Here is a 20,830-nt window from a genome sequence, read left to right as displayed (position 1 = left end):
CATTAAGTCTAGTTCTGCTGCTGTTGCCCATGGCCAAAGTGACTTTGATCACATTTTTTTCTGTATTCTGATGGCGGATGTGAACATTAACTCAAGCTCCTGACCCGTATCTGCATGATTGTATGCTCCGCACAGCTTCCACACAACAATCGCATGTTCCTAATAAAGTGCTCAGTGAGTACACAGCGAGAGTGTCATTGACATTACTATGCGCCAGTCCATTGTGGTGCTGTGGTAAATATGTGATCTTGTTTCCCTTCAGAGTCCCAACAGCTGATGATTGTTTCTGTGGCACTGGCAACTTGCTCGGTTCTTCTCGTTATCCTGTTGGTGACCTGCTGCTGCCTCTACAAAAAGAAGCAAAAACAACCAATAGGAAGCCAGAGGAGCAATGGTGAGAAATGTCTCCATTGTTCAAGTATCATTATCCCCTTTATGTATCGCTTGAAGATCATTGAATTTCTATCTGGCCTCTTTAACTCTGGTGTTGTCAAAAATGATCCGCCACTGTTTAACAGCAGAGAAAACCCCCTAAATGATCTTTTTTTTCCAACTTGAAATTTGATGACAAAGTTTGTGATGAGTGACAGGTTGTTTCTTCATGCAACATAGATTTGCAATTAAGTTGCTTTTATTTTGGGGGTTTTGTGAAGGTGGGTCAGGACATGGGGCGTATACAGAATGTTAAGACTACACGAGGGTTAATAGGACGTCTGTGCCGTGTTGGTGATATCTTGTTTCTGTATTCTTGACAAACTTCTTGACAAACCACTGGATGATTATAATGTAATGTACAGTACAGTAATATGGGGCGACATGTCTCAGGCAGTAAGAGCAGTCGTCTGGCAGTCGGAGGGTTGCCGGTTCAATCCCCCGCCCGGGCTGTGTCGAAGTGTCCCTGAGCAAGACACCTAACCCCCCAAATGCTCCTGACGAGCTGGTCGGCGCCTTGCATGGCAGCCATCGCCGTCTGTGTGTGAGTGTGTGTACGAATGGGTGAATGAGAAGCAACAATTGTACAGCACTTTGGATAAAGGCGCTATATAAATGCCAACCATCTCACTCCCCAGGCGACGGGCCGGAGGGGGACCCGCAGGAGTTGGTGTACTGCCAGGTGCAGGTGGCGAAGAAGAAGGATCGCCCAAAGAAGCAGCAGCAGGTGGTCTACGGGGAGGTGAAAGTGTCCGGCAGGGCGAAGGCCGCCAAGCACTCAGCCGAGGGACAGGCGGACACGGTGTACTCTGGCATCCGCACGTAGGTCCAGCCAATCGCAGCGACCTTCGTCAAATTTAGACCGAATACTCAGTTATAATTCAGGGGGATTTGTCAACGGGAAGTACAACATTGGGGAAGGATATCTTAAAAAGAATAAATTAAAAAAAAGTCTCACATTTATTTAGGTAATTTGAGGAACTGTCATTTTCTTCCCATAAAGCTTCGTGGGAGAGTTTGTGTGTTATGCAATATAGATGCTGCAGAACACAAACAGATAACTATGTGACCAGCAGGGCTTGACATCAACACCGACCACTGGCCAAATGCGGATATATTGGCATTTTTTACTGGCTACTTTGGCAGGTGAGATTTCAGTAACATTTTATATGAAGAAAGAAAATTGTACTTTCCAAAAGGAAGTAAGTGCATCATTCTAACCAGGTGTTCTAGTATCGCTGCAGACTTTCCTCTAGACGCGGTAACGTTTGATTTTAAATTGCTTATTTGAACAGCAAGGGTTAGGGCTTGAGCCAGTTTGTTTGTCTCTATTGCTGTTAATCACTTCTACTAGTTGCATACCTGTAGAGTGATTGAACGTTTGTCTTAAATAGCTTAAATAGCTGTGGAATGTATCAGTAGATTAGCTTTGATTTGATATTGCTTGTGAGGAATTGTAGGTGATTTAAATAGGCGTGTCAGAGCGACGCTAGCGTATATTAGACTCGCGAAAGTTGTCCTTAGTCAGTAAATCATTCTAACCAGGTGTTCTAGTATCGCTGCGGACTTCTCCTCTAGACAACATTCCTCAAAACATTGGTGCTAGCCTTCCAAGCAGTTAAGGGGTCTTCCCCAGCTTACCTACAAAAAATCATCAGACCCTACACCCCTGCCAGACCTCTTCGTTCAGCCTCCACAGGCCGCTTGGCACCTCCCCCTCTCCGAACCTCCACCTCACGCTCACGACTACTGTCTGTTCTGGCTCCACGGTGGTGGAACGAACTCCCCGTTGAGGTCAGAACTGAAGAATCTCTCCCCACCTTCAAGCGCAAGCTGAAGACACACCTCTTCAAGCAGCACCTCTCCCCATCCCTCCCTACCTCCCTGTGAACCTTAATTGTTGTCTTTGTGATTTACGTAGTGTTTCGGTATTTTTAGTTGGCTAGGTAAGCAGTATTTGGATAGTTAAGTTTGGTCACTTTGGCTTTGTTGTTTGTTTGTTTATTTGTTGATAAAAAACTTTTTTTTTTTAAATTAAAAAATAGGCCCTGGTCCTTATCTTTGTTGTATGGGTAGCAATTGAAATTGTACTTCCCTCTAGGGTGTTTCAGCGCACTTACCCCTGGTTATGGGTATGCACTTTGTTGTACGTCGCTCTGGATAAGAGCGTCTGCCAAATGCCAATAATGTAAGTGTAATGTAATGGAATCTGAAATTAAGTCAATTGAATTACGGTTATGTTCCACCGAAAACACATCTTTGGTCTTTCCGCGCACTTATCCCTGGTTATGAGTATGCACTTTGCACTTTGTTGTACATCGCTCTGGATAAGAGTGTCTGCCATATGCCATTAATGTAATGTAATGTAATGTCTTCCATATGATTTCAGAGGTACTTTCGTGAGATATGGAATTGAAAACATAAATTCCGACAAAATATGTCAATTAGCTTATTTGCCTACTTTACTCAAGATGGCGGAAATGACAAAAGTCTATAATCTGAACCAAGTAAGATATAGTTATAATGTTCTAAATAAGATATGTTTGAAGATGTTTTGAGCCATTTTTGCATCACCAGACCCCAATAGTCATTTTTCTAGAAATGTCAGATTTTTCATGAAGAAAAATTGTGAAATTTCCGGATCAAACAATGAGATTTGTGATGCTGTACCTGTCCCTAAAGCTTATAACAAGAAAATAATTGGTTCTCCTGGATATGAAGTTAAGGATTTCAAAGTTTCATGATGATAGGATGACTATGCACTGAGAACTCCAAAGATAGAAATGGTAAATAATTATACTAATTCCACCATATACATGGCGTAATCACTCAGAAGGTGGCATTATCCTGAAAATTGAATAGGTGAGGGATGATTTGCAGCAATAAACAGAAAAGGGTCATTGATTTTTTCAGTGGAACAGAACCTTAAGGCAATTTTGCGGTGACCCTGCATGATACTACAACTCCCATGAGCACTAGGTGCCATCTCGCTCTAGCTTCTTCAGTGGGAGCAGGCGAACTTGGGTGAACACAGCGCTGCAACTTCAAAGTGTCTGTTTGTATCCATGGCACTGGACAGCGCAGATTCAGATCCTCTAGTTCCAATCTGAAAACATGGAAGTGACAACGATCGCAGCACCGAACACAGAAAAAGATAACGGTTCAGTAAATGAGCGTGAACTTCGACCACAGACAGTCCTGTGACTTTGAGAAATGCCCATGAATTCAAAGTTGCTTCAGCTTATTTTTAAAAGGCAAAGAAAATAAAAAAGGGAAAACAAAAAAAGAAAGAAAGTAGGCTTGTCACAGTGTCTGGTTTAAGCTGTGCATTCAGCAGTTATACTGCATAATGCCAATACTGATATTTTGTAATTGTAATTAAAAGTAGTCATTAAAAAATAGTCAAAGTAAAAACAATCAAAAATTAAGAAAGAGTTCTGTTACTCCATAAAGCGTCTGTAACGGCAGGATACAGATAAAAACATTGTGCATGTCACATCAACATTATGTAAAATTGTGGCTATGGGTGTGGCAGCCTGTCGAGAAGTGGCTAAGTTATGACTGGGTCCAGGATGGTTGACGGTTCAAGCCCTGGTGTAGCCACGATACGATCCACACAGCGGTTGGGCCCTTGAGCAAGGCCCTTAACCCCGCATTGCTCCAAGGGGGATTTTCCCCTGCTTAGTCTAATCAACTGTAAGTCTCTTCAGCTAAATAACTGCAATGTAATGTGTGCACTTTGTTCTCTGCACTGACACATGGAGAATATTCATGGCAAAGGTCTGCAATATAAGTGTTTTGTAATTGAAATGATTTTGAAGTGCATTTTTTATTTAATGTTCTCTTTAACAAGCTAACATGGTAGTTAAGAGTGGTGTATATCTTTTTTGGTTAGTGTTGGTGACTTAGCAATTACAATGATTTTTATATACCTACATGTCTATTTGCCTTCAGTACAATCTATTTTTGTCATGTGTATTTTTTCTTTAATGATGTATTTTATATTTCTTTTTTATATGAATGAAGAGTATAATGTCTCAACTCATGCATGTCTCTGCAACATTATTTGTGAATGTATATTTTAATAAAATGGGTTCCAACTGTTACGTGTGCACTATATAACCAGAAGCATGCTGTAATTGATCAAAGCTGAAATAAATAATTATTATATATATATTCTAAAATATAAAAATGTCCATTCTGACAACTTCAGATTCACTTGTGGTTTTGTAGGCAAAGGTGGGGTGGAGGGCAAGGGAAGATTCTTGGAATAAGCAACGTTCATAGAATGAAAGTTCCTATGTTTGGTATGGAGCAGAACGATAGATTAGCAGACAATTTGTCACTTGAAATGTGCAGAAACGTTGTTTCCAACCTCAGACACGGATGGAGAGAATAGGGAAGTGGTTTTTAATAAAAACAAACTGGCTGATGAGGTGACACGTTGAGGCTGCGTTTAGTTTCCTGGGTGTGAAGGGCGTTCGCAGGGTGACAAAGGGGAACCGGCTGAGGTGTTGAAGTGAGTCAGGACCTTGGTTTAAACGTCTCGCCTAAAAGACGGCGTCTCCTACAGCACAGTGTTCCCATATCCAGCAGCAACATGGCTTTCCCAGGAGGCCTCCCATCCAGTGTTTTGCTTTATCATAAAGCATACTGGACGAGCACACATTGAGCCCCATCCTTCAACATTACACAAACAGGTTCCCAATCAGTGAAACATAATAATGTGAGAAATGTGTCTGTGTCTGTGTGTGTGTGTGTGTGTGTGTGTGTGTGTGTGGACATATACAGCTATATAGACAGTGTCTATGTATAAAAATAAAAATTGTTCAAGTCTATCTGTCAACATTGTGTCCGTGCCACTTGCAGTTTGACACGGAAGAAAATATTTGACCTGTTTCATCACACCATTCTGTCAGTGGCTTATTCCAGGAAACCTTTGCAGAATTATAAGGACATAGAAAGAAGGTTCAAGCTGTATAGTGGAAAAATAGAATGAAAGGTTATCTCTTGCTGTATAAATAAGAGCACATAACGACATTGCTCTGACAAAAAAAATATTATCAATGTTCTATGACACCATTTTGGTCAATCTTACTTCAGAAAAATGTGACTTATTCCAGGAAAGTTTCAATATCATTAACAGTTTTCTTTCTGAACAGATTGAGGCACATAACAACATTGCTATTAAAAAGTATACTTCCTCTTTAACTGTTGACACTGTCATGTGCCTCTGGCTAATACACACCACCCTCAGACAGAGTGTCTGTCTGTCCTGGACTGGGTTCTTGTGAAGAGGCAGTGTGTGTAACCCTTGTGTGTGTGTCTGTCCTGGACTTGGTTCTTGTGAAGAGGCAGTGTGTGTAACTCAGGTGTGTGTGTGTCTGTCCTGGACTGGGTTCTTGTTTCGGTGACTCCTGTCCTGTGGGATGAAGAGGATGCTTGGTCCCCTTCTCAAACTCTTGCTGCTTTTGACCACGGTGTCACACGGTAAGCTTCACTGTCTCAGAACGCATGTTTCAGCCTGATTTACACACGGTAAGCTTCACTGTCTCAGTACGCATGTTTCAGCCTGTTTTACACACGGCTGCATTGTCTGTGTCTAAATTGCTGGATACTGGACCAGCCTTTCTTTTGCTGTACAGAATGTGTGGACGTACCCTATAACAGAAGGTTATATATAACAGAATCTGTACATTTTAGCTTGAAGGCTCATGGTGAACATGTGGTCATGATAAAGGCATCTATGTCTGAAGAATATGAGATGTGTTGAGAAAGAATTCACATTCATTTATGAATAAAACTTGAAAAATAATGGAATCATTGAAAATTATTTATTTAATGTTGAAAATACTTGGTACATTCAAACCCATTGATTTATGTTTAAAAACTACTCCAAGCTGCGACACATTATTTTTTGCATTTTATCAATTTCTAAACATTTGATATCATGATTAAAATATATATTTCTCATCAGTCTTCTGTATTTACTCCTCTGTCATGGCCGTACATTTCTTTCCTCTTTTAGGCACCGTGACATATTGATTTGATTTAGATTGTTCTTCTGTTCACTCACTTTGCATTTTGTTAATTGATAAAAAATAAACAATTAACATTTCTGTTTTTGAAAGCATTCATACTTTACTGCATTTTTTCACACCTGCCTAAAACTTTTGCACAGTAATGTACATTCTCTTGAACCATTGGTCTGAGCTGCGCTTTGTGAATATCACCATGCATTTGACATTACCATTAACCATTACGCTACGGGCCGCCCCATTTCTAATCAGTCTACTGTATTTACTTCACTGTCATGACTGTGCACATACATTTATTTCCTCTTTTAGGCACCGCGACCTCCTGCAAAAGCCCAGAGGGTGAAATATCAGCCCAATATTACGGAGCTCTGGGACAATCAGCTTATGTACACCTGACAAACACCAGTGTTGAACATTCGGATTTAGAGTTGCACGTCTTTTTCAAGTGTGAACAAATTTTCACCTACAAGCAGAGAAATAAAACAACTCGTTTTCGTTCCGGTAGAAATGGTCAGTTCCTGAAGAATGGAAACTTAAGGCTGGATAATTTAACAAAAAATCATGCTGGAGTATATTCAATTGAAGAGTTTTTAGATGGTAGAGGCATGGGAAAAAGACACATAACTCTGACCATTCAAGGTAAATCATTATTTTGTCTATCAAAATTGTAATATTGCAGATTAATTTATCTTTAAAACTAATATAAAAAAACGGCAAAACCTGCAACCACATGGGACCCAAGGCTTTTCTCTTGTCCAAAATGAACTGCTGGCTAACACGGCACTATTAAACGTGCAAGTACCTGAAACGAATGCACTTATCTACTGTAGCAGTAACACTGTAGATGCTGATTCTCTGGGAAATCCATTTGCAATACAGTTCAGCCTCAGGCCGAATCCCAAGTTGGATGCAGGCACAATTCTACCGCTCTAATGTTCAAATGACTTTAATGTCAGTTTATTTTCTTTGCGGACTGCATTAGCGCATTTCTAATTTGGGCTGTTTTCCATCCCCTTGTAGCCCCAGTGTCTCCCCCTGAACTGTCCCAGCTCTGTCAGCCCCATGGAGAGATTCGGGCCTGGTGCTCCAGCACAGGGGAGGCCCCCCAGTACAGCTGGACTGTGAATGACCGACCCCTGGATGGGGATGTGGCCTTCCTCAGCAATGAGATCCAAACTGTCATACTGAAGAGGGACATACCTGGATCTATCACCTGTACAGTCAGTAACCACGTCAGCAAGGAAAGCACCACCCAGAAACTCCTCACCTGTCCAGGTAGGATGCACAAAATTTTCACAAATTATGGAGAAGCCGTATATTGGAGGTGAATATGCCATTTAACTCTGAGAGAATTCAATCAAAACAGATAATAAAAACAAAAACAATAGTAATAACTCCTTATATGCATTTCCGCCCTGTCTTGTCCCAGCTGTTTCTCCTTATCTCATTATCTCTTCTTTCTTAATATATTTAAGCCTGTTGTTTTCAGTTCAGTGTTGCTAGTTTGTCAGTTCAGTTTTCCCCTGTGTTAGGTTCTTCTCTGTTCTACCCTCTGTTTGATGTCCTTTTATACTCTTGTGGTGGACCGATCGGGAATCGGTACACCACTGGAGTGGAACGGCCCATGCGCCGGCGCCAAGTGCTAGGAAAAATTATTAACCACGTGTATTTCCCCAGGTCGTATCTAACAGAGCCGCACCGGAGAGAGAGCCGGCGAGGAGAGTCAGAACCATGGCCAGCGACATGGGGAAAGACGCGTGGGGAATGTGAGGAAGAAACGATTAACCCTTCTCATTGGACAGGCGCAGCCGTACCGACTCCGAGAGAGAGAGGAGCCTTACAAAAGACGAGGCGCAACCACAGAGCGGGGCTGAGTACGGAGGGAGACGGAGGCGAAGCCCAGTGAGTGGGAAACAGCCATTTGGAAGCAAGTGATGACACCACGGTGGAACCGTGGGTCTTCGGAGGCCCTGGGGAAAGGCGCGGCCGGTACGGACCACCCAGAACAACCGGGAGACCTAATTTTTTGGCCGAAAGTTTTATTTTTGGGACGTTGTAAAAGTGCCCTGAAGGCACACCAGAAACTCATTAAATACCAGTTTGATGAACTACTCTTGCTCTCTCTGCCTCTCTCTCCCCACGGGGCGCCACATATGGTGGAGAATGCGGGCATAGAGACCCCAGCTATAGAGAGAGAGAGCAATTAAAAAAAATAAATAAAAAAATAAAAAAATGGAGGACGCCATCAACGCTCTACTACGATCACAAGGCGCCCTGCAGAAAGCCGTGGCGGAACTGTGCCAAAAGTCCAGCCCGGCGACAAGCCACCGGACACCCAAAGACGTACTGCTGAAGCAGACCCCGGATGATGAAATTGAGGCCTACCTCGAGACCTTCGAACGGGCGGCTTACCTGGAGAAGTGGCCTCAAGGCGCCTGGGGCTCCCTCCTGGCCCCATTCCTCAGCGGGGAGGCCCAGAAGGCTTACCGGGGACTGCCTCCGGCCGAAGCCCACGACTACCCCACCCTAAAAGCCACCATCTTAGCCCAGTATGGCTACAGCCTCCCCGCCAGGGCACAGCGGTTCCACCAATGGGCCTATGACCCCACCCTCCCGGCGCGAGGACAGGTGATGAGCCTGGGGAGGCTAACCAAAAGTTGGCTAGTCGAGGGCGAAGGGCCGCCCCTGCTCGACCGGGTGGTGTTGGACCGCTGCGTCCGAGCCCTGGCCCCGGACGTCAAGAAATATGTGGCCCGTTCTACCACCCCCAGACCGACGGGCTGGTAGAACGGTTTAACAAAACCCTCAAGTCAATGCTGAGGAAAATGATCACAACGGACGGTAAGGACTGAGATCATTTATTACCGTACCTATTATTTTCGATACGTGAGGTCCCACAGGCATCCACGGGGTACGCGCCCTTCGAGTTGCTGTATGGGAGACGTCCCCGAGGGCTACTGGACCTCGCAAAGGAGGCCTGGGAGCAGCAGCCGTCCCGACAACGCACCCTCCTGGAACATGTGGAGGCTATGGACCAGCGGATGGCAAGAATCTGGCCCATGGTCCGGGAGCACATGCAACAGGCCCAGAAGGAGCAGGCTCGACTGTACAACCGAACAGCCCAGGTGAGGAAATTTCAACCGGGGGATAAGGTCATGGTGCTGATCCCCACCAATGAGTGCAAATTTCTGGCCAAATGGCATGGGCCCTACGAAGTAGTAGCCAAGGTGGGGCCAGTGAACTACATGGTAAGACAGGTGGGCCGGAGACACCAGCTCCAAAAGTACCATATTAACCTGCTAAAGAGGTGGCACGAACCCGTGCACGACCCTGCTCGTCTCTGCTTAACCAAAGGCGGCGCCACCGGAACCCCAGAAGTGGCCACTGGAGACCTGCTGACCGACCGGCAACGACAAGACCTCCGCGAGCTGGTGAGTCAACACCGGGATGTGCTCTCCCACCTCCCGGGCCGGACTACAAAGGTCCACCACGACATCGTCACGGAGCCAGGAAGGAGGGTTCGACTGCGGCCCTACCGGATCCCGGAGGCGAGAAGACCATCCGGGAGGAGGTGGCGAGGATGCTGGACCTGGGGGTCATAGAAGAATCCCAAAGCGCCTGGTCCAGCCCGATAGTGTTGGTCCCAAAACCGGACGGCAGTTGGAGGTTCTGCAACGACTTCCGGAGGTTGAACGAAATCTCCCGGTACGACGCCTACCCCATGCCCCGGGTGGACGAGCTGATCGAGCGGCTGGGACCCGCTCGCTACCTCAGCACCCTGGACCTCACCCGGGGGTACTGGCAGGTACCGCTGACCCCACAGGCGAGGGAGAAGACGGCTTTCGCCACCCCGGATGGCCTGTTCCAGTACCGCGTCTTACCCTTCGGAGTGCATGGAGCCCCCGCCACCTTCCAGAGGCTCATGGACAACCTGCTGAGGCCCCACAGGGAGTATGCTGCTGCCTACCTCGACGATATCGTCATTCACAGCGCTGATTGGGAAAGCCACCTCAGGAGGCTGGAGGCGGTGCTCGGGGCGCTCCGGGAAGCCGGCCTGACAGCTAACCTGGCTAAGTGTCGCCTGGGCCTGGAGGAGGCCGACTACCTGGGCCACACTGTGGGACGAGGGTGCGTCCGACCCCAGAGCCAAAAGGTGGATGGGATCACAAACTGGCCACGACCCACCACCAAAAGGCAAGTGCGCACATTCCTGGGCCTAGTGGGGTACTATAGGCAGTTTATACCTGACTTTGCCACCAGAGCGGCCCCCTTGCACAAGCTGACCAAGAAGGACCACCGGCACACGGTAATATGGACTGAAGCCGCCGACCGCGCCTTCCTAGACCTGAGAGCCGCCCTGGGGAATGAACCAGTACTGACCACCCCTAACTTCTCACAAAAGTTTGTTTTGCAGACCGACGCCTCCGAAACCAGACTTGGTGCTGTCCTATCCCAAATCCAGGACGCCACGGAGCACCCGATCACCTATATCAGCAGGAAATTGCTGAAGCATGAAAGGAATTATAGCACGGTGGAGAAGGAGTGCCTGGCCATAAGGTGGGCAGTCGGAAAGCTCAAATACTATCTGGTAGGAAGGGAATTTATCCTTATAACCGACCATGCCCCATTGCAATGGATGTATCGGTGTAAGGACACTAACGCCCGGGAGACCCGATGGTTTTTAGAACTACAAAGTTTTAAATTCACGGTGGAACACCGAGCCGGGAGACTCCAAGGGAACGCGGATGCCCTGTCCCGGATGAACGAGGGCCTCTTTGGTGACGCTCCCGCCGAGGGCGTGGAGCTGAGGGGGAGGAAATGTGGTGGCCCGATCGGGAATCGGTACACCACTGGAGTGGAACGGCCCGTGCGCCGGCGCCAAGTGCTAGGAAAAATTATTAACCACGTGTATTTCCCCAGGTCGTATCTAACAGAGCCGTACCGGAGAGAGAGCCGGCGAGGAGAGTCAGAACCATGGCCAGCGACACGGGGAAAGACGCGTGGGGAATGTGAGGAAGAAACGATTAACCCTTCTCATTGGACAGGCGCAGCCGTACCGACTCCGAGAGAGAGAGGAGCCTTACAAAAGACGAGGCGCAACCACAGAGCGGGGCTGAGTACGGAGGGAGACGGAGGCGAAGCCCAGTGAGTGGGAAACAGCCATTTGGAAGCAAGTGATGACACCACGGTGGAACCGCGGGTCTTCGGAGGCCCTGGGGAAAGGCGCGGCCGGTACGGACCACCCAGAACCACCGACGGACCGGGAGACCTAATTTTTTTTTTCCCGTTTTTGCTGAGAAAGAAAGTTTTATTTTTGGGACGTTGTAAAAGTGCCCTGAAGGCACACCAGAAACTCATTAAATACCAGTTTGATGAACTACTCTTGCTCTCTCTGCCTCTCTCTCCCCACGGGGCGCCACACTCTGTTCTGTCTGTTTTGATTTCTGGATTTCTGTTTTGACCCCTATCTGGCTCTTTGGAGTCTGTCTTTGGATTGCTATCTTTGTACCTCTGCCCTGTTTGGACTAACCACCTAATCGTTTAACTTTGCGTGTCTGGATTACGCTCTGTCTGCCCCTTATCCACCTGCTACATTAAACCTGCTATTTTCTGGTTATCCATGAGACTGCGCATGGTTCCTCTGGCCCAAATCCTGACGTAGCATTGATGTGGCTAATGAACCCAAATGTTCAGCGCGATATGAAAGTGCAACGTGGTAGCTCTGTTTCTGTCATGCGTTCTTGCTCAATTTAGGGATAATTACAAAAATTCTTTACTATCTAACCTATGCATATATCGTTGTGTGTGTGTGTGTGTGTGTGTGTGTGAATATGAGTTTGCGTGCATGTATGTATTCATACAGTAAGTGTGTTGATACCTTGTGTATGCATATTTTGTGCTTATTGAATTTGACTCCTGCTTACTTAAACACTAAAACATTAAATATTGGTTCTTCTATATGTAGGCTATTTAGGCAATATAATCCATGAAAATGAGTTCATACAATTCAACACAGACTCCTTAGACGAGGTTCCTTAGACCAGAGTTCTCGGCCATTAGAACGCAATAAAAAAATAAAAAATGTCATAAAGAATGTGTACGACTATCAGAATGATGTTTATATGCTGTAAGTCTATCAGAGACTATTTTTCTTTCACACGCATATTATGCTCTAGCATACTCACTCTTTTTGCTCTGTGGTGATAGAGAAGGTTTATGCAGTGGTTATGTGATTTTGAATTTGCGTAAATACGTTTAACTTTGGAATTGTCCATTGACAAATTTTGTATGATATACCACCTGAACTTTAGGTGCATGAACAAAAACGGAAAAATGAAAAATTTGGACTGAATGCATCTTTAGCTTCACCTTTGATTGATAAAATATTCAGGGGTCACTACTGGTTTTGTTGCTCTAACTAATGGATGTGCATATTAACTTTTGGCATTTGTAATATTGAAATGTAACTATATTTTAAGAATTACTTGATGTATAAATATTCATCAAGTAATCTTTAGGCAATAAGGATTTTTAACAGAGCCCTAATTGTGCAGTAAGGACCTGCTTTAATTATCAAGTTTTACGTTCTCTGTGGGAACTTGTAGACGTAATGCTTGTGATCTATGAGGGCCCAAAAGTTTACCATATGAAAAAGGAAATATCATTTTGTGGACCTCACCCCATTGTATTTGCTGGGAGTGAGTAAGTACTAGTCACAGAAGCTAACCCAACTTACTGGGGATGACTGGCTTTTCCCATTTGACTGGCTCCAATTCACTCCCATTCATTTTTCAGACCTCACCGAAATGAATAGTTTCAGTACAAACTTACGAAAGAGGATAATAGAGCTATCAAAAGAGTAGTAATGTAAAATTGTCAGATTCGCTGTTTTAGCTATAAGTAGAATAACTATTTTCAGATTTTGGCAAAGAAATACAGCAAGTCGTAATTTCATTGTTTTATGAACATGCCCATGCTAATATGCAGGAATACATCACTCAGTTAAGATAACAAAACCTTTTCTGGATTCTTTAATAAAAAGGCAAAAATACAACAACAAAAAACGCAGATGCCTCTTTTATCAATCTGCTATCATACCAGTGGAGGCTCCTCCATAGAGGTGGAGGAGGCCTGGCCTCCCCAATAATTTGAGAGAAGAGAGAGATTTTAAAAAAACAATAAATATATTTATTTTATTTATTTATTTTAACAAAAAACATATTTTTTATTTTTTATATTCATATTATTTTAGTTTTGTTCATAAATCTAAATTTTCCCATGGCTAAAACCCAATATTGCAATTGTAAAGCAACAGGCCAGATTTCCCTATCAGTTTGTATTAAGGGAGGCCAGGCCTCCCCTAGGAAATTAGCTTCTCATAGAAGTCAATGTAATGCATTTTTTTTCATGCCAATATGTGATTGGCCAGATCACTGAAAATGGGTGGGCAACGGAGGCCTGGCCTCACCATGCATTGTGTCCAGGGCTGAAAGATTGACATTTTGTTCGTCCAATCACATGCTACTGGTTCATTTGGAATCAACTATCCTTTCCTTTCCTATTCAACACAGAAGCCATTTTGAGAATTCGCCAGTCACTTCAGTCAAACAAACACTCGCCATAGTGGCTACGATCAACTTGTGCTTTTCAGGAAATTTAGAGAACACCCCTGGCTATCATCCCTGAAGTTTATTAGCTCATTTGGCCAAATACTTTTGCTTAAAACGAGCTCGGAAGTCGGCGAGATTCTGGCGCAATTTGAGATCTTGGGCTGGAGATATGCAGATTCCAGATACTAGGGAGTGAGAATGACATTCAATAGGTCATGTTAGACACCATTTGGGATTTATTGAACAGTTTTATTTTTAATGTAGTCCATTTCGTTTCATTACAAGTCAATTTAATAATCTTCCATATCAAATTACTGAATTGTTGCTCTGTGAGGAAATTCACTCTAAATACGAATAGAGTGCTGCCCTCTACTGGATAATGTTAACTTTAGATAAAGCCAACTGGAACCATATTTTTACATATTTTATATTAAATATATTGAATAAAACTACATATGACAAAGAAAGTGTTATCTTTTCTTTTTTATATGCTAAACTTGATTAAATTGGTGATTACATGTTGAAGCTGTAGAAGAATGAAAAATGTAAGCTAAACAAAATTGTTTTTAACTACATAATTCAAATTCCTGCCTTTTACACAGGTTCACTTGGCATTTATATTACATCCAAATGTCATTTCTCAGCTTAATTATCAGGCAGGCTCATAGACTTACAGCAATGTCATTTCTTCAGGAAGGCACAAGGCTAAGCTCTGCACAATGAATTTCATCAGCCAGAACTTTCTGACTGTAGCTTACACTCCAAATAGTATGCCTTTGGCCAGCACAAAGACAGATAAGAGAACAGGGAACATTCCATCGCGAGTGAAGTGAGCAAGCGGAAAAAAATGGCCTCCTCAATTCTGGAAGTCACCAGCCTCCACTGTATCATACGTAGCTAGTGTGTGCTTTACGACTATTAATTTGGGTGAGGTCGCGTAAATTAATGGAAGTGTATTGAGAACCGGACAAAAGGGAAACACAGTGGTGCAGGGAAAGCTGATGTTCCTGGTATTCACTCCACGCAAACACAATGAGGTTAGCTCCATAAAACTCAAGTGAAATGTCCTTTTAATGGTGGTTCCACAGATACTCCTGTATTCTCAGTCTTTGTATGTTGCACTGTACCCCGCAGGACTTGGAGCCCCTGTGAAGTGCACCATGGCTCATGGGACTGAGATCGATGTGAGGATGGATGCCTCCTTAAACGCCGCATCTCTGCTGTACAATACAGAAATATTATTTATGGATCGAGGGGGAGAATACGTGTCTGCCATTTGTAAGACTTATCCCTATACTCCAGATAAGACTTCCGAGAATTCACAAATAACAACATCTTTCACTTCTGGTAAGGGACTTTCCTAAGATGTTAATGTTGTAAGTTGATAATGTACTTGTCGCCAAAGGTACAGGGTGGGGAAAGGATTTGAAGGGGGGGACTGAGTTTAAGAACCCCTAATGAAGGCCATTCACTTCAAATATTCCACTATTGAAAAACACAAACAAATTCAGTAGTGTGCAAAAAGTTTAGGCAGGTGTGAAAAAATTCTGTAAAAAAAGAATGCTTTCAAAAATAGAAATATTAATAGTTTATTTTTTATCAATTAACAAAATGCATGAACAGAAGAAGTGAATGAACAGAAGAAAAATCCAAATCAAATCAATATTTGGTGTGACCACCCTTTGCCTTCAAAACAGCATCAATTTTTCTGGGTATACTTGCACACAGTTTTTGAGGGAACTCGGCAGGTAGGTTGTTCCAAACATCTTGGAGAACTAGCCACAGTTCTTCTGTGGATGTAGGCAGCCTCAAATGCTTCTGTCTCTTCATGTAATCCCAGACAGACTCGATGATGTTGAGATCAGGGCTCTGTGGGGGCCATACCATCACTTCCAGGACTCCTTGTTCTTCTTCACGCTGAAGATAGTTCTCAATGATATTGGCTGTATGTTTGGGGTCATTGTCCTGCTGCAGAATACATTTGGGGCCAATCATATGTCTCCCTGATGGTACTGCATGATGGATAAATATCTGCCTGTACTTCTCAGCATTGAGGAGACCATTCATTCTGACCAAATCCCAACTCCATTTGCAGAAATACAATGCAAGGAACCTCCACCATGCTTCACTGTAGCCTGCAGACACTCATTCTTGTACCGCTTTTCAGCCCTTCGGAGAACAAACTGCCTTCTGCTATTGCCAAATATTTAAAATGTTGACTCATCAGTCCAGAGAACCTGCTGCCATTTTTCTGCACCTCAGTTCCTGTGTATTTCAGCATAGTTGAGTTGCTTGGCCTTGATTCCACGTCGGACGTATGGCTTTTTGGCCACAATTCTCCCACGAAGACCACTTCTGACCAGACTTCTCCGCACAGTAGATGGGTGTACCTGGGTCCCACTGGATTCTGCCAATTCTGAGCTGATGGCACTGCTGGACATCTTCCGATTGGGAAGTAAGCATGATGTGTCTTTCATCAGCTGGACTAAGTTTCCTTGGTTGACCATTGCGTCTACGTTCCTCAACGTTGCCCGGTTCTTTGTGCTTCTCCAACAGGGCTTGGACAGCACATCTGGAAACCCCTGTCTGTCTTGAAATTTCTGCCAGGGAGAGACCTTGCTGATGCAGTATAACTACCTTGTGTCTTGTTGCTGTGCTCAGTCTTGCCATGGTGTATGACTTCTGACAGTAAACTGTCAGCAACCTCACCTTGGAAGCAGAGTTTGGCTATTCCTCACCCAGTTTTAAACCTCCTATACAACTGTTTCTGTGTCAGTTAATGATTGTGTTTCAACCTACATATTAAATTGATGATCATGAGCTCCTGTTTGGTATAATTGGTTCATCACACACCTGACTATATGCCTACAAAATCCCTGACTTTGTGCAAATGTACTTAGAAGAGTTGATGCTGTTATTGAAATATAAATCAAATATTGATTTGATTTATATTTTTATTCTGTTCACTCACTTTGCATTTTGTTAATTGATAAAAATAAAATTTAAACATTTCTATTTTTGAACGCATTCTTACTGTATTTTTTCACACCTGTCTAAAACTTTTGCACAGTAATGTACATTCTCTTGAACCATTGGTCTGAGCTGTGCTTTGTGAATATCACCATGCGTTTGACATTACCATTAACCATTACGCTACGGGCCGCCCCATTTCTAATCAGTCTACTGTATTTACTTCACTGTCATGACTGTGAACATACATTTATTTCCTCTTTTAGGCACCGCGACCTCCTGCAGAAGCCCAGAGGGTGAAATATCAGCCCAATATTACGGAGCTCTGGGACAATCAGCTTATGTACACCTGAGAAACACCAGTGTTGATCATTCGGGTTTTGAGTTGCAAGTCTTTTTCAAGTGTGAAGACATTTTCACCTACAGGCAGAGAAATAAAAAAACTAATTTTCATTCCGGTCGAAATGGTCTGTTGCTGAAGAATGGAACCTTAAGGCTGGATAATTTAACAAAAAATCATTCTGGGGTATATTCAATTGAAGAGTTTTCCAATGGTAGAAGCACTGGAACAAGAAAAATAACTCTGACCATTCAAGGTAAATCATTATTTTGTCGATCAAAATTGTAATATTGCAGATTAATTTATCTTTAAAACTAATATAAAAAAATAGGAACCTGCAACCACATGGGACCCAAGGCTGTTCTCAAGGCTGAACTGCTGGCTAACACGGCACTATTATTAAACATGCAAGTACCTGAAACTAATGCACTTATCTACTGTCTCAGTAACACTGTAGACACTGATTCTCTGGGAAATCCATTTGCAAAACAGTTCAGCCTCAGGCCGAATCTGCAGTTGGATGCAGACACAATTCTACGGCTCTAATGTTCAAATGACTTCAATGTCAGTTTATTTTATTTGCGGACTACATTAGCACATTTCTAATTTGGGCTGTTTTCCATCCCCTTGTAGCCCCAGTGTCTCCCCCTGAACTGTCCCAGCTCTGTCAGCCCCATGGAGAGATGCGGGCCTGGTGCTCCAGCACAGGGGAGGCCCCCCAGTACAGCTGGACCCTGAATGACCGACCCCTGGATGGGGGGGTGGCCTTCCTCAGCAATGAAACCCAAACTGTCATACTGAAGAGGGACATACCTGGATCTATCACCTGTATAGTCAGTAACCACGTCAGCAAGGAAAGCACCACCCAGAAACTCCTCACCTGTCCAGGTAGGATGCACAAAATCTTCACAAATTATGGAGAAGCCGTATATTGGAGGTTAATATGCCATTTAACTCTGAGAGAATTCAATCAAAACAGATAATAAAAACAAAAACAATAGTAATAACTCCTTATATGCATTTCCGCCCTGTCTTCTCCCAGCTGTTTCTCCTTATCTCATTATCTCTTCTTTCTTAATATATTTAAGCCGGTTGTTTTTAGTTCAGTGTCGCTAGTTTGTCAGTTCAGTTTTCCCCTGTGTTAGGTTCTTCTCTGTTCTAGCCTCTGTTTGATGTCCTTTTATACTCTGTTCTGTCTGTTTTGATTTCTGGATTTCTGTTTTGACCCCTATCTGGCTCTTTGGAGTCTGTCTTTGGATTGCTATCTTTGTACCTCTGCCCTGTTTGGACTGACCACCTAATCGTTTAACTTTGTGTGTCTGAATTATGCTCTGTCTGCCCCTTATCCACCTGCTACATTAAACCTGCTATTTTCTGGTTATCCATGAGACTGCGCATGGTTCCTCTGGCCCAAATCCTGACATAGCATTGATATGGCTAATGAACCCAAATGTTTGGCGCTATATGAAAGTGCAATGTGGTAGCTCTGTCTCTGTCATGCGTTCTTGTTCAATTTAAGGATGATTACAAACATTCTATACTATCTACCCTATGCATATATCATTGTGTGTGTGTGCATGTGTATGTGTTTGTGTGCATGTATGTATTCATACAGTAAGTATGTTGATACCTTGTGGATGCATATTTTGTGCTTATTGAATTTGCCGTTTAAGGAGGCGTTCATCTTCCACTTCTGGTAAGGGACTTTCCTAAGGTGTTAATGTTCTAAGTTGATAATGTACGTGTCGCCAATGGTACAGGGTGGGGAAAGGGTATGAAGGGGGGGACTGAGTTTAAGAACCCCTAATGAAGGCCATTCACTTCAAATATTCCACTATTGAAAAACACAAACAAATTCAGTACTGTGCAAAAAGTTTAGGCAGGTGTGAAAAAATTCTGTAAAAAAAGAATGCTTTCAAAAATAGAAATATTAATAGTTTATTTTTTATCAATTAACAAAATGCATGAACAGAAGAAGTGAATGAACAGAAGAAAAATCCAAATCTAATCAATATTTGGTGTGACCACCCTTTGCCTTCAAAACAGCATCAATATTTCTAGGTATACTTGCACACAGTTTTTGAGGGAACTCGGCAGGTAGGTTGTTCCAAACATCTTGGAGAACTAGCCACAGTTCTTCTGTGGATGTAGGCAGCCTCAAATGCTTCTGTCTCTTCATGTAATCCCAGACAGACTCGATGATATTGAGATCAGGGCTCTGTGGGGGCCATACAATCACTTCCAGGACTCCTTGTTCTTCTTCATGCTGAAGATAGTTCTCAATGACATTGGCTGTATGTTTGGGGTCGTTGTCCTGCTGCAGAATACATTTGGGGCCAATCATATGCCTCACCTTGGAAGCAGAGTTTGGCTATTCCTCACCCAGTTTTAACCCTTCTACACAACTGTTTCTGTTTCAGTTAATGATTGTGTTTCCACCTACATATTAAATTGATGATCCTGAGCTTCTGTTTGGTATAATTGGTTAATCACACACCTGACTATATGCCTACAAAATCCATGACTTTGTGCAAATGTACTTAGAAGAGTTGATGCTGTTTTGAAGGCAAAGGGTGGTCACACCAAATATTGATTTGATTTATATTTTTATTCTGTTTACTCACTTTGCATTTTGTTAATTGATAAAAATAAACTATAAACATTTCTATTTTTGAAAGCATTCTTACTTTACTGCATTTTTTCACACCTGCCTAAGACTTTTGCACAGTAATGTACATTCTCTTGAACCATTGGCCTGAGCTGTGCTTTGTGAATATCACCATGCGTTTGACATTACCATTAACCATTACGCTACAGGCCGCCCCATTTCTAATCAGTCTACTGTATTTACTTCACTGTCATGACTGTGAACGTACATTTATTTCCTCGTTTAGGCACCGCGACCTCCTGCAGAAGCCCAGAGGGTGAAATATCAGCCCAATATTACGGAGCTCTGGGACAATCAGCTTATGTACACCTGACAAACACCAGTGTTGATCATTCGGGTTTTGAGTTGCAAGTCTTTTTCAAGTGTGAAAACATTTTCACCTACAAGCAGAGAAATAAATTAACTAGTTTTCGTTCCGGTAGAAATGGTCAGTTCCTGAAGAATGGAATCTTAAGGCTGGATAATTTTACAATAAATCACTTTGGGGTATATTCAATTGAAGAGTTTTTAGAAGGGACAAGCATTGGAAAAAGACACATATCTCTGACCACTAAAGGTAAATCATTATTTTGTCTATCAAAATTGTAATATTGCAGATTAATTTATCTTTAAAACTAATATAAAAAAATAGGAAAACCTGCAACCACAAGGTACCCAAGGCTGTTCTCTTGGCCAAAATGAACTGCTGGCTAACACGGCACCTATTATTAAACATGCAAGTACCTGAAACTAATGCACTTATCTACTGTCTCAGGAACACTGTAGACGCTGA

At 43.3% G+C, this 20,830-nt stretch overlaps 2 protein-coding genes across 3 annotated transcripts in view; both read left to right on the top strand.

Annotated features, from left to right (window-relative positions):
- The window catches only part of LOC133125302 (uncharacterized), a 127,334-nt gene extending 122,796 nt beyond the window's left edge, over nucleotides 1–4,538 (top strand). For both annotated transcript variants that reach the window (XR_009708406.1, XR_009708405.1), the window contains one exon: nucleotides 1,893–4,538. The gene's annotated coding sequence lies outside the window, so the exon portion shown is untranslated. The remainder of the gene's footprint in view (nucleotides 1–1,892) is intronic.
- Nucleotides 4,539–11,647: 7,109 nt separating this feature from the next.
- Nucleotides 11,648–18,563, top strand: LOC133125087 (uncharacterized). Its single transcript, XM_061236804.1, has 5 exons — nucleotides 11,648–11,702; nucleotides 15,215–15,358; nucleotides 17,317–17,646; nucleotides 18,024–18,278; nucleotides 18,553–18,563. The coding sequence occupies exons 1-5, from the start codon at nucleotides 11,648–11,650 to the stop codon at nucleotides 18,561–18,563; spliced, it is 795 nt and encodes a 264-aa protein (XP_061092788.1).
- The last annotated feature ends 2,267 nt before the right edge of the window (nucleotides 18,564–20,830 follow it).

Source organism: Conger conger, chromosome 3 (genome assembly GCF_963514075.1).
Source record: "Conger conger chromosome 3, fConCon1.1, whole genome shotgun sequence".
Taxonomy (NCBI): domain Eukaryota; kingdom Metazoa; phylum Chordata; class Actinopteri; order Anguilliformes; family Congridae; genus Conger; species Conger conger.
The sequence above is the reverse complement of the archived record's forward strand: the minus strand, read 5'-3'. Positions and strand labels throughout refer to the sequence as shown.